Source organism: Misgurnus anguillicaudatus, chromosome 18, assembly GCF_027580225.2.
Source record: "Misgurnus anguillicaudatus chromosome 18, ASM2758022v2, whole genome shotgun sequence".
NCBI lineage: Eukaryota > Metazoa > Chordata > Actinopteri > Cypriniformes > Cobitidae > Misgurnus > Misgurnus anguillicaudatus.
The window spans coordinates 27365006-27379925 of record NC_073354.2 but is presented as its reverse complement, the minus strand read 5'-3'; the positions used below and the strand labels follow the sequence as shown (position 1 = coordinate 27379925).

Below are 14920 nucleotides of genomic sequence, written 5' to 3'. Positions count from 1 at the left end.
AGCTGTTTCTAGACCATTGTTTTTTTACTTATCATGTCCCTCTGATTTTAGGGTTTGGTTATGGTTAGGGTTGGGGTTTGGGGTAGGTTTAGGTTTTATTTAGAAAAATGTTGTCCTTGGGTCAAAACAATGTGTTGCCCTGAGAACATCGGCCACTTGGCGGAATCAGTTCGAGCCCTCTGCCCTCGACCTCCAACTCGAGCATGCCTGGACCTGCAAAAATGCCTCTTGACCTTGGTGAGGATAGGCCGAATCAGGTTTCATTACAAAGTTTTCCTTTTCATCTTTGCTACAACCAGCAATGGTCATCTGTTGGATCATGGTATACATCACGGGAGTGGTTGGAATACTCAGTGGAAGCAGATGCAGCATTTTGTTTTCCATGCCGAAAATATTTAAGTCAGGGTAATTTTAAGATATTTGGGGGCCCTGGGCAAAAGAGTGAAGTGAGGTCCCAAGTCCAACCTCAAGAAAATTAAAAAAAAATTATATGGGATTTCTTGTATTCAAGTGTATTAAAATGGTGTATAACACAAACTGTTTTAACAACATTGTACAACAAGGTTTTTTTGTCAAAGTATAGCCATCCAAAATTAAGAGGTTTAGCAACGCTTGCTGACTTTAGGACTTCGTTTCCCATAATGCCACAGACAGTAACGTCATACGCAAAACTACCTGTTGCGTATGGTACAAAGTGTTGAGAAGTGTTGATGAGAATAATAGACGGACAAACGCGAAGGAAAAAGGGCATTTTTCTCCAGATGGAATAGAAACATCACCAACGAAAATTGATAGCCTGCGTACACCTAATAAAATGTAACCGGAATTGGATTATTTTGTTTGGACCTGACTGCATGGGAGTCATAGGACCAGCTCATTTTGTTTGGAATTGACAGTTTTAACAGTGACCTCAGCCAAGGGCAGACAGCCGTCAGTAAGTGACAACACTTCTCTAGATTTTGCCTTTATACATAGCAAAAAATCTCATGCGATCGTAATCTGGGCTTGTGCATCAAGAGGATTTAGCTCAAAGGATGTTTTTGAATGGTACAACAGTAAAGGGGCAAGAAGCTGTCTAGTGTGTATTTTATGCTTAAATCCTGTAAACAGAACAAAGTTGTGTATGACTATTAGTTGAACTTTTTCACCCTCTAACAACACATCCACCGTTGTGTTTGGTCACTGATGTCAAGGTTTATGTTTGCAGAGATGTGAAAACATGTCAGACAGTTCTATTTGGAGATAATAATGGTTTAATTACTGCTGTGTCTTTTCTGTGAAAATCCTGAAGGGTAAGAGCGCTTCATGAAGACATTTTTAATTTAATTGCCCAGTTTCTCTCCACTGACAGCTAGTGGGGGACCTGATGGAGGGGTTGCGCGATGGTGGATGTCACTTCATCATTAATGTGATTAGGGCACTCATAGTGCTTGTCGTTGCATAGGGGGAATCCCTCTAGTTTGGGGGTCCCTCTCACAGAGCAGCACTGGAGAGTGATTGCGCTGTCTAACTGTGGTGGTTTGTTTACAGTGGTTGATACTGTTTGACAAGGGCAGATACACAACCAAAATGACCATTCTGCCATCGGGGCCCCCTTTTCAGCTGGGGGCCCAAGGCAGCTGCCTACCTTGCCTACCCCATTCTGCATGCAGTATAGCTGGGTAAAGACCTTAACAAACATGCAGCATCAAAAGAACATATGACAGGTATGGCGCTCTGGAAGGAGGGAGTGAAACGGACTGAAAGTGGACAGGAAATTTCTAATCTGGCAAAGACCCAGAATTTGCAAATGTCTTAAAGACATAACACGTAATGCAACATACATTTCTCATGATTTTCAAAATTATGTTATTGCAGTCATGAGCAGTCTAGTGACTGAAGAAGTTGTTCGAGAAGTTGCAGACTCTTGGTACACAATCAAAGTAGATGGCACACGTGACCCAACCAGAGTGGAAAATATTTCCATCATTGTTCACTTTGTTAAGGACAATTATTAAGTAACAGAGTGGCTTCTTCCTATGGCAACAACTGAAAAGGGGGATGCGCAGAACCTGACCAATGCAATAATACAGGAGCTTCCAAAATACTGAGCCAGGTGTAAGGCTTCCCTTACAGTATGTCTGTAAAAAATGGAGGAGTACAGAAAATTTTGCAGGACAAATTAGGAAGAGTAATAGCCTATGTGCATTGCTTTAATCATCAGCGCCATCTTGTGGTCGTTCATGCAATATTCACCAAGCCTGCCGTTGAAGAATTATTTAATGTGTGTAACTTACTTAAATTCATTAAAAAGCCAACTGTTGCTGTCATGTATGGTGGGCAGCAGCTAAAGAGACTACTTGAACAGCTTTGGAGAGGGCATCTTCTAACAGTGAAAACAATTCTAAGTTCTTTTAGAATTAATGAGTTGTTAGCCAAGGCAGTTGTGCATATGAGATGGAGATGCGCATAGAGGGAGCTGGTCTGATTAGAGCAGTATCAGACACAAACGTAATATTCATTGCCCATGAGGTCTACAACATTCTGCAGCTGCTTGATGCTTCAAACAAAATGCTGTAGTAAAAGGACATGAACCTGCTAAGTGCAGTCAAATTAGTTATATGTGCTTCAGAATCGGACTTTCTAGAGCTGTGGGAAAAGGCCAATGACACTAAAATGCCAAGACCTTACGAAAGAAAATGCACCATTAACAAAAATCTTCAAGAATTTTTGGTGGAGAACAGCATTGGCAAGCATCAACGTGATTTAAGAATTCAAGATGAGCTTCGACGAGTATACTACAATACTCTTGACACAGTTCTTACAGAAATCTCTGAGCGCTTTGGTGAAAGAAACGGAAAGTTCAGAAAAGCTCTTTCACCTTCCGATCCGCATAATGGCAACACTTTCTTGGATGCGCAACTCATTCAACACATGCTCCAGTTAACCAACGAACTGGCATCGGTTTGCGAGAAGTTGACACTTAGACAAATTTTACAGAGATATCCTGCCACCCTTGAAGCTATGCCCAGCATACTCGCTGCAATAAAATGTGCGTTGACATTTGAAGCTTCTACAGCTATGTGCGAAAACTTATTTTCTACTCTAAAAAATGTTTTTACAGAAAATCGAAGAAGCATGCTACATCTACGAAAGGCACAATTAGTGCAGCTGGCATTTCAAAGAGACCTAACAAGAAAATGCCGAGATGAATGGGAAGACAGTTTTAAAATGTATTTTAGGGCTTGTATGTTTTATTGTTAATTTGACAAAATATTAAAACATAATACAAACAAAAAAATTATTTGTCATGCCCTGGTTAAAATGATCCTATAGGATACTGGACTAACATACACATATGCTTACAATGGCCCTCATTTAATCATTTTTTATATAGTAGAAATGAGCACAGTTATTCAAAAACACATGTACACAAGGTAAAATCTGACGGGAGATTTGATCGAAGCAACTGCTTATGTCCATATTGAACAAGCAATGTACCCAGTTTTCTGTTGCACTGTATGTTCTTTACATAAATAAGAAAAATTATTTTTCCATAGAATAGACTGTATTTTACACATGTCTTTGTATATGTGTGTTCTTGGTGGCCTACCAGAAAACAAGTCTACCTCATATTTTGTTACAGTGTGTGGATTAAATGGCACAGAATATGAGTGTAAGTGTGAGGAGCATCATGTCTGGTCCAATGACACCTGTGAGGTCTATCAGGTGTGTGATGGGATTGTGGGAGGAACTTGTGGATGTATTCAAGGTCTCCCTTCAGAGGGTCAGCTTTGCCAGAGAGGTGAGAAATCATAATTAAACACAAATGTGCTGAATATAATTGATTTAAACTGACAAGTATGATTCAATTTAATGATTCAATTAAAATCACTAAAGTTGTCAGATTTAGGTTGCGTAGTTTTATTGTGTAAATATTTACTGTTCTTTGTTTTGTTTTGTTATTGAAGATGTGGATGAATGTGTTGAGATTCCTGAGGTCTGTGGTCCAAACTCAATCTGCAACAACACTGCTGGGAGTTTCAATTGCTCCTGTATGAGTGGATATACAGTAACAGACCCAAACCTCCCTATAAACATCAGTAACCCATGCACAGGTATGATTGACAGCTGAAGCTTTGGACAATTTTTTTATTGTACTGTCTGAAAATCCATTTATCTGCCACCTTTTCTTTTCCACTAATTATTATTTATTTTCAGATATTAATGAATGTCTTGACCCAAAATCAGTGTGTGGGCCGAACGCTTACTGTCACAATTACAATGGAAGTTACTCATGCTCTTGTTGGGAAGGATATAACAACACTGATGGAAATAAAAATATTAGTGACAGCAACCCATGCACTGGTATGTTTTTGAATAGTTATATGCATTTTTTTAAATAACTAAAGAAGTTGTCTTTACAATGTTGCATAATTTTAATGTGTAAATATTTACTGTTTTTGAAGATGTGGATGAATGTGTTGAGATTCCTGAGATCTGTGGTCCAAACTCAATCTGCAACAACACTGATGGGAGTTACAATTGCTCGTGTATGAGTGGATATAATGTAACAGACCCGAACCTCCCTATAAACATCAGTAACCCATGCAGAGATGTGAATGACAGCTGAGTGTTTGGACAATTTATTTATTTTTCCTGTCTGATAATCCAGTTACCTGTAACTTTTGTCTTCTCACTATTTCCTTTAGATATTTATGAATGTCTTGACCCATCATCAGTGTGTGGGCCGAACGCTTACTGTCACAATTACAATGGAAGTTACTCGTGCTCTTGTTGGGAAGGATATAACATCACTGATGTATCTCAAAGTATAAGTAACAGTAACCCATGCATTGGTATGTTTTTAAATAGTTATTTTTTTTAAATAGTTACATTTTTTAAATCGTTAAATTTTTTTAAATCGCAAAAGTCGTTGCCATCTTTATGATGTTGCATAATTTTAATGTGTTAATATTAACTTTGTTTTGTTTTGTTTTTGTTTTTAAAGATGTGAATGAATGTGTTGAAATACCTGAGGTCTGTGGTCCAAACTCAATCTGCAACAACACTGATGGGACTTACAATTGCTCGTGTATGCGTGGATTTAATGTAACATACCTGAACCTCCCTATAAACATCAGTAACCCATGCACTGGTATGAGCTGAAGTGCTGGATATGTTTTACTGTCAATTCTAAGTTTTGCTAAATTAAACCTTTTATTATTTATAGTTTTTACTTTCAGATTTATTTTGTAGATTTATATATGTGCCTTGTTGATAAAGTTAATGATCTCATTTGAAAAAATAATTTGAAGCATACATAAAACTTGTGAATTGTGTTGGTGTCCTTTCTGAGCAACAGAGATCATGCCCCCAATAGTTGATGCCCTACGCAAATTGTTTACTTGGTGAATAGGGACAATGTCAAAAACAAACAATTTACATTTTTTTTCTGCAATAAAGATGTGAATGAATGTGTTGAGATACCTGAGGTCTGTGGTCCAAACTCAATCTGCAACAACACTGCTGGGAGTTACAATTGCTCGTGTATGAGTGGATATAAAGTAACAGACCTGAACCTCCCTATAAACATCAGTAACCCATGCACAGGTATGATTGACAGCTAATTCTCTGGACAGTTTGTTACTGTAATTCGTAAGTTGGGCCAAATTAAACATTTTAGTTATTTGAAGTTTTTCAAAGGGTTTTCTTGATAAAGTTTATAAAACTCCATGTGAATTGTGTTCATGTGCTGTATGTTTTGTGGATGCCAAAAACAAACCATTTGTCTAATATTATTCGTTTTTGTAATAAAGATGTGAATGAATGTGTTGAGATTCCTGAGATCTGTGGTCCAAACTCAATCTGCAACAACACTGCTGGGAGTTACAATTGCTCGTGTATGAGTGGATATAATGTAACCAACCCGAACCTCCCTATAAACATCAGTAACCCATGCAGAGGTATGATTGACAGTTGAAGCTCTTTGTTTATTTTTCCTGTCTGATAATCCAGTTACCTGTAACTTTTTTCACTTTTTTCAGATATTAATGAATGTCTTGACCCATCAGTGTGTGGACTGAACGCTTACTGTCACAATTACAATGGAAGTTACTCGTGCTCTTGTTGGGAAGGATATAACATCACTGATGTATCTCAAAATATTAGTGACAGTAACCCATGCATTGGTATGTTTTTGAATAGTTATATTGATTATTTTTTTTTAATTATTAAAGCTCCACTGTGTAGGATCTACTCCCATCAAGCGGTGAAAGTCTATATGACAACCAACTGAATATTACTTTCTACCCCCCCCCCCATTCGGAACGCGTTTTAACTCGTACGGTGGCCCGGCCGTGTCATGCCAAGGTTAACATGGCTTCCAGTAGCTACAAAGCAAAAGCAATGAAAAAAAAAACAAATTTCCAATGTCATTTGCCTGTGATCCAAAAGCACACAGATTTATGTTTAACATGGAAAAAGTCTGATTGTCATGATATGTCCGCTTAAAATCACATACAAAAAGCAACCATAAACGTAGCTTAGACACTTCTTTTTTCATCGACGCGAGGAAAAATATCACAGGGGCTGTTAAACTTGGTATTAAGATGTGTTTTCGTCGATCAGATCACAAGTGGACGAGAGAGAAACATTACGTTTACACTTGGTGTTTAAATCCGTCTCTTTTTGTCCATTTTCGACCGCTTCTCTTCAGATTACTGAAGACGAGTCCCTCTCCTGTCATTTAATCATGAGCGAGATAAATGACGGGTTTAAATGGACGCGAACTAATATGTCAGAGTCCAATGCTTATGTTTAAGTAAACGTTACATGTCCGTGTATATGTAAGAGCTTTCTCTGATATTGGTAAAATAAGATCGCTCAACTTTCACACGCTTGTAAAATGAAACGAAAGACGGGCAGATCAGACGCTTTTATCAATGAAAGGCTAAAAATAGCGCTGTACACCGTGTGTTTGTGTTAGAGGACAGAAAAGATGAAAAACATTTATCTCAGTACCTCAGATTACATAAATGGGCGGAGAGACAGCGTGTGGCTGTTCGAACACATTAAACACATGCGTGTTTACACTAACTGCATAACCATGCTATAGTTAGCCAATGAACTATAAAACTTCAAGTTTACAACATAGACTGTATAGATGTAAACGAATATGTTGAATTACCTGTGGAGAAGATAGAAAGTAACTTAGCAACTTCAGTGTCCATTGAGCCCCATCTTGGAAAACTAACTCCAATATTGACTTTGGTCTTGATGTTTTTCCTGTCGCGTTGTCGTTTCAAATCCCCGTTTCACTTCCTTGGCGACTTGTTTTAATGTCCTCGAGAATAGTTCTTCAACAGGCTTTCAAATCAAAGCATTAGATCGCAGGTTTATCTCGGCGTGCGGCTGATGTAAAATCCGAAGGATTCAGCTACGCAGGTGGCATATATTCGGGCTGCATACGTCATCAAGCCTGGTTTATTTAAATTAACTGAGCATTACATTCGCAAGTCATAAGCATATTACATCAATTTACAATTAACTAAGAATAAATGTCAGCTTTATAATTGTTAATATTCTGAAATAAGAATGTCTTGATGACGTATACCGCCTACACACGCAACCTCCGTAGGCTTCAGCTCGCGGCCAGCTTGAGTGTACTCTGAAAGCGCGAAAGGCGGAGCTTGAATTTCAGGAATGTCCCTCGTCGACGAATGTATTTCAAAGATGGAGGCACAACATGGAATCAGCCAGAGAGCGATACGACGGTATGTATTTTAAATAGCAGATTCTACGCTTGCGAGAATACTTTGATTAGTGGGGTGGAAGTAATTACACATGAATGAGCACATACTTTTGAAAGAAAACATGGGTTTTTGCTAAGAATTAACTAAAAAAAGTACACAGTGCAGCTTTAAAGTTTTTGTCATTTTTATGATGTTGCATATTTTTGCAGTGTTTTGCTTTGCTTTGTTTTGTTGTTTTTAAAGATGTGAATGAATGTGATGAGATACCTGAGATCTGTGGTCCAAACTCAATCTGCAACAACACTGCTGGGAGTTTTAATTGCTCGTGTATGATTGGATATAATGCAACAGACCCGAACCTCCTTATAAACATATGTGACCCATGCATAGGTATGACTGACAGTTGAAGTGTTGGACAGTTTGTTTTTATTAAGGCTCTGTTTGATCAAATTTAAACAGTTTTGTAAATGTTTACATATTTGTTTTCTTTCATATTTTTTGTCACGTGTTTGTAAAGTGTCTGCTTTGCCTAGATTTTGTAAAATAATGTTATGCATACATAAAACTGTTTATCAACTATGTTAGTGGGCTGTATGTTCTGTGGGTGCCAAAAGAAAATGTCTCAGTTATGACTTTAACATCTTGGTTACGTATGTAACCTCCATTCCCTGGGGGAGAGAACGAGACGTTGTGTCGATGATGTGACACTGGGGGTTCGACCTTGGGAGACCAATCACTCTGAAACTGTCTGAAAATTGCGAGTGAAATTTGCATACCCTGACTTCGCTCAGACATCCAGGTATAAAGGAGGTCGGTATGCTCATTCATTCAGATTTAATGCAGAAGAGCCAAAATATGGTCGGCCGATCAGCAGTCAGTCAGTGACGTGGCAGGAGGGTCTTGTTCCCTCCCTACATACGTAACCAATACGTTACCCTCTGTCACTCACTTGACTTTGTGTCGATGATGTGACACTAGGGCCCTTATGCAAACCACCACAGAAACTGACTGTGTAAGAACCCCTTTAGCGAGGCAAAAACCCATCCTGGGAAACCTGTATGGGAATAAAAGACATGCAACCCAAAGGTGGCGAGCTTAAAACAAAGGCTCAAGGCGCGTTAACAAAAGGTAACCAGACAATGAAACCTTGAGATTGGCTTCTCCCCAATCCAAACTCAAAAAACATAAAAGAACCATTCACCCACTAATGGGGAACCCACATGGAAAAATGTGCCCTGAACAAAGGAAGGGCATGAACCAGGCCTACAGCCGTCAACCAGGTTGAGTCTCAAGATCTGAGCCTACCCGGGACCAAACTGTCTGAATCCTAAGGTTATAAAACCTTGCAAAGGTATTAGGAGTAGCCCAGCCTGCAGCCTGAGAAATATCAGCCAGAGGTGCCGTTAGCCAGCGCCCATGAAGAGGCAACACCTCTTGTAGAATGTCCCGTACCACCAGAGGACAGGGCAAATTCAAGGATTGATATTTCAAAGAAATGGCATCAACAATCCAATGGGCAAGCCTCTGCTTGGAGACAGCCTTCGCCTTCTGCTGACTTCCAAAACAAATGAAGAGTTGATCAGATAATCAAAAACTCTGTGTATGGTCCAAGTAAGCACGTACTGGACATACCAATGAAAAGGCTGGGTCACTACTGTCAGAAAGGGCTGATCTCGAAAAGGAGTGGTAGGAACCTTGGGCACATAACCGGGTTGGGGTCTCAGGATAATGTGAGAGAAAGCCAGCCTGAACTATAGGCATCCACTGGCAACAGAGAAAGCTCTCTAAACTTGACCTTTTCCCGGGCTCAAAGGAGGTTTCCGAAGTCCAGAAAGGACAACAAAAATATCCCAAGAGGGGATGAGGCTAGACCTAGGAGGGTTAGCACCTCTAAGGAACCTGACAACCAGGTCATGCTTCCCTACCGATTTCCATTCCAGTAATATGGGAGGAGCACCAGTCCACAAAAAGATCCAGATTAGCTGGACCACCTGAAGATGGGGCTTCCACTTCCCACACGGCGTCACCTCCCATGAGAGGGCTTCTGATATATAGTTGAAGTCGCCGGAGACATGAGCGGCACGCAGAGACTTGAGTCTCGGCTAACTCCATAAAAGGAGGTGGTGGGTTAGCTGTGACATCCAGTGAGAGCACAAACCGCCTTGGCGATTGATATACACTACTACCAACGTGTTGGATTGGACTAGAACGTGCTTGCCCTGAATCAGAGGATGAACCTCCTCACGGCGAGCAAAACTGCCAACAGCGCAGGCAAATGATATGCCAAAGCCGTCCAGGTCCCGTCCAGGAGCCCGCAGTGGCATGTCCTTTGCACACAGCACCCCAGTCCACTCTCGAGGCATCCATCATGATGACAATGCATCTTGAGACCCAACCTAAGGGCACATCGGCCGTTAGGAAAAATGGGTCTGACCACAGGCTAAAAAGATGGCAACACGCAGGAGATATAAGAATATGATGCGTGCCACATTGCCATGCCCACAAAGGACTCGGTCAAGCAGCCACCACTGATGCCCTTTCCCCAGGAGCCTCTGAAACAGCTTCAGCAGAGCTGACAGTCTGTCTCTGAAAGCATTGAGGGAGTTGAGGACAGACTGAGGACGCTGTTCCATAAGATGTGCTGTCATGTCAACCGAGTCCAGTTCCATACCCAGGAAAGAGATGCTCTGTACTGGGAAGAGCTTGCTCTTTTCCCGGTTGACCTGAAGTCCCAATGGGTGAATATGCTCGAGTACAAGCTCACACAACTTCTGTCGAGAGTGACCTAAAATTAGCCAGTCATCAAGGATGTTGAGTATGCAAATGCCTCTCTCCCTCAACAGGCAAGGGGCAGCTTCCGCTACTTTCATGAACACACAAGAAGACAGTGACAGATCGAAGAGGAGGACCCTGTACTGATATTCCCACCCTTTGAAAGCAACCGCAGGAAAGGTTTGTGTCAAGGAGGAATCCAGACATTAATGTTCTTCAGCTCTATGGCCGCAAATCATTCCTGGTGCAGAATACACGTGATGGTGTATTTCTGTGTGAGCATTCTGAACGGGAGTCCGTGAAGAGCTCGGTTGAGAATGCGGAGATCCAGGAATGGCCGTATACCCCCCACCTTTCTTGGGCACAATGAAGTAAAGGCTGCAAAACCCGCTCCCCATCTGATCCAAAGGCATTGGCTTTACCGCGCATTTTGAAAGAAGGCTTTCTCCCCACTTATCAAGAAGAAAGAATGTTGAGGAACCCGGGCGGGCACCTGGTGAACTGGATTGCATAGCCGAGACAAATAGTTCCCACGAGCCATAGTGACAGGGTGGGCAGTGCAAGCCACTCCCCAAAAACCATGCCGGAGGCTCGAGTGGAACAACGGTTTTCGGGGCAGAGAGAGCCCACCAAACATGAGACGTCTCCCCGACGTGCAGATCATGTCTATATTAGGTCGGTTGGTCCAGGCCCTTATCTGTATGTCTATACAACGTGCAGATCTGGTACAGTATCTGGACGTCGGACTATGACCCCTTTTGGACGTCAGATAGACGTCTAAAAGGGGTTCGGGAAATCAATACAAAAACATTTTATACAAATGTGGTTTATGAGTTCTGAGTCAAAAAACATACAAATCATGTGTATTTTTGTAGAAAAAAATTTGTTAAACTGATAAAATAATGTAATCTTTATATATGAATGAGTGTTCAAAAACATAGCACTGCTCATAGATAAAGTTCCACCTTAAATGCTCTCTCTCTCTCTTATTAACAGATATTCATATGCTGATGTTTTATTGAAAATTTTTGTCACCATAATGACAATCAGTGATTCCTTTAGTTGGGTAGTTTGACTCTTTGACTTTTCATTGTAGTGTTTGGTCTTTGTAAGAGTGTTTGTTAAAACATGTTATTCATTGTAAAGAAAATTTGTTATATACAGAATCTTACGTGGATCTTACAACTTCACTGAAAGTTTACCAACTGTAATACCACATAAGTCTGTACATTCATTTTGTAAACCATCTCAATTTCTCAGTTGATTTAAGGTGTCACATCCAACTTATTTAGGTTCATACCACCACTGGGGAACGCTTATATAAAATTAAAAGTCCGGATATCATTGTCACATGTTCAGACATCAAGAATCAGCCCATGAATCACAACAGTGGTGACACTCTCTGGACTCATGAGTTTTTATAATATGCTTGTGTAATGCATTGCAACATGTAGAAAACTCACCATCATTGTGATTCATGAGCTGATTCTTGATATCTGCATCTGTGTTAAAAAATTCTAGACTTTACATTTTTGATTACAGCCACGAAGTTCAATTTTCTGTTACAGTAGACAGCAGCATGCACCGAAGTATGTTGATTGCAGCTCCAAACAAAACTGGAAGTATTCCTTTTAATGAAATTTCTAATGTTTCTTCTGTGTTGTTAGTTCAGTTATATTGTACCACCACTTCTGACCATCAATGTAATTAATGAGTACTTTTCAGTGATGTCATGAGCCACAAGTAAGTTGCACTGTTAACAAACACTTGGTGCAATAATAATGTGTTTTAACAAACACCATAATCAAGCAAACACATTTCAATATAAAAACAAAAAGTCAAACTACCCAACTAAAGGAAACACTGATCATCATGATGGTGACAAAACATGTTCAATAAAACATCAAAATCTTGTAATTTCTCAAAAACGAGCAGTAGAAATGACAAAAAATAAAGTGAATTTGGTTTGTTTAGTCAGTATGGTCCTACTTCAAAACAATGCTTTGATAAAACAACTTTGTGTAACCATGATGACATTTAGAGAATGTACGTGTAACAATTAGTCAGCGAGAGCCAATGAGGGAGGAAGAGTGAAGTTCAAATTATTGACCGATAGAGAGAGAGAGTGAGAGAGAAAGAGAGTAAGAGTAAGAGAGAGAGAGAGCGCAAGAGAGAGGAGAGAGAGAGAGAGCGCAAGAGAGAGGAGAGAGCATGAGAGAGTGAGATTGCAGACGCAGACAGTTAAGGTGGAACTGGTATATTTGGGAATTATCTATAAGCAATATTTTTTTACATTTTTTCATATATAAAGATTATATATACACATCTGATGTCTAAAATAGCCACATTTTAAATAGTTTTACTTTGTGTGGAGGTCCCCTTGACATCAATATTGGATGTTCAGAACAGGTCATAAAAAGACGTCATAAAAACTTTCATTCTGGCTCTTCACGGGACGTCGAAATGACGTCTTTTTGAGACGCCTTGCTCAGTGGGAGATGGGGGCAGAATGGTGAAGACATACTGTGAGAGGTTATGAGACCACCCTCGAAGATGCGAAAGGGCGAGCTCCCCTGCTGCGTGACCAAGAAGGAAGTGAGGGCAGAGTGGTGCGGAACAGAACGTGTTGTGTCTGTGCACGCAAAATTGACCAAGAAGGAAGGGCGGGACAGCTCACTGTCTACTCTGCGCTGATTTTGGCAGCATAGCCTAGTTACATCCCAACCATCCCAGGCGGGGGAGGACAGCTGCCCTGTCTCTTCTGGGACCTTTACCAAGGGTGGAAGGCAGGCGGAGACAATTTTAACGCAAGTTTGCGACCACCACAGGACACGTCTAACTGCCTCCAGCTGCAAAGAAAGACTTAAATGGCTTTGCTGGACCACCATAATGGGCAGAAAAGCCAAATGGCTTCGTCAGACAACCATAATGGCAGAAAGTCAAGAATGGCTTCACTGGGCCACCATAATGGGTAGAAAAAACAAAAAATGGCCTCGCCAAGCCACCTTAATTGACATAAAAGCCCAAAAATGGCTTTGCCGACCGATCATAATGACAGGAAAACCAGAAAATGGCTTTGCTGAGCCACCATGATTGCGCATCGCATGTCTCAGGATGCCCTTTGTGTTTTCATTGCTGAATGGCAAGGTAAACATTATTGGTAATTCCTGCATCTGTGCTGGGTCATGACCAGCCTCATCCAGAGCTTTAATGCCATGACCAGAAAGGAGGAAACAGCCTATCCAAAGGCAGGACTTCACCACTGCGAAGAACCCACACACATTGGATGGAAATCTGAGCTAACTCCCCCAGGACACAGCACCTAGCAGGCATAAGCACCGCCAGGCCACGGTCCATCTGAGGATGCAGGCTGCTACAAGCGTGACAATCAATGGCTGCTTTGTGTGAAATTATCCGACAAAAACGCATCCATTGAAGATCCCAAATCGCCCTCATTACTCACTACAATGCCCTAAGTGCCGCCGCAGCAGCAGATCGGCATGAGGAAGTCTCACTTCTTCTAGAGAAGTAGACACGCGACCGCAACGTTGCGATAGACCTGTCCACAAAGAGAAAGAATAATCCATCCGTGAACGCTGCCTCCGCAGGGGAATGACCTACGCATCTTAGGCAGCAGTCACGCCTGCCAGAGGGAGAGAGGTACCAATCACACTGAGTAGAGCATACACGAAAAGGCATTGTGTATGCAGGAAATTCACTCTTTTAGCTGTTTGGAAACAGAGGGATTTGTCTCCCAAGGTAAAACCCCCAACGTCGAGTGAGTGACAGAAGGGGAACCTCTGTTCCCTGAGATAGGGAACAATACACTGCGTCATGAAATTAAATTTTTGGATTACATCTGTAAAACTATTTGTTAATTTGTAAAACTAGTCCTTCTCATAGGCGACAAAAGATGATGTGAGTGTTGCGGATACCAGAAGGTAAAAAGGAAGCGCAAACAGCGCATGTCAGCTTCTGAGAAAAAATGAAGTGAGTGCTACAGGCACAAGAAGTTATGTTAATGAGACACAGTGGGGTCTATCTTGCACCCAGCGCAATTGACTTTGTCAGTGACGCATGTATCATTCGTATTTTGCACCGACGCACAGCGGGTTTTTCCCTCCACAGACCCACGTTGGCAAACTAGGGAATGAACTTGCGCTCCCTGGGCGGTTCAGCGCAAAAAAGGAGGCATGTTCTGGAACTTGGGCACTTGGAACTTGCGCACTTGCGTTTAAAGGGAATGTTGGATGACGTTCTGATTGGTTTATTTGACGTTATGCCCAAACCACACCTATGAATAATGAACCTACTTCAGACCAACCCCTTATTGATTTGTGCCTGGCGCAAGAGTTATTTCTCCCGCCGGAAAAAAATAGCAACAGTGCCCAAGATCCGCCCACAAAGTCACTTGC

General features: G+C 41.2%; 1 protein-coding gene across 1 annotated transcript in view; it reads left to right on the top strand.

The window, feature by feature from the left end:
- The window catches only part of adgrf6 (adhesion G protein-coupled receptor F6), a 99110-nt gene that overhangs the window by 2407 nt on the left and 81783 nt on the right, over window positions 1-14920 (top strand). Inside the window, exons 3-12 of the mRNA XM_073855388.1 lie at window positions 3596-3784; window positions 3951-4097; window positions 4201-4347; window positions 4449-4607; window positions 4692-4838; window positions 4991-5137; window positions 5446-5592; window positions 5799-5945; window positions 6027-6170; window positions 7977-8123. Coding sequence (XP_073711489.1) covers window positions 3596-3784; window positions 3951-4097; window positions 4201-4347; window positions 4449-4607; window positions 4692-4838; window positions 4991-5137; window positions 5446-5592; window positions 5799-5945; window positions 6027-6170; window positions 7977-8123 — 1521 coding nt within the window. The remainder of the gene's footprint in view (window positions 1-3595; window positions 3785-3950; window positions 4098-4200; window positions 4348-4448; window positions 4608-4691; window positions 4839-4990; window positions 5138-5445; window positions 5593-5798; window positions 5946-6026; window positions 6171-7976; window positions 8124-14920) is intronic.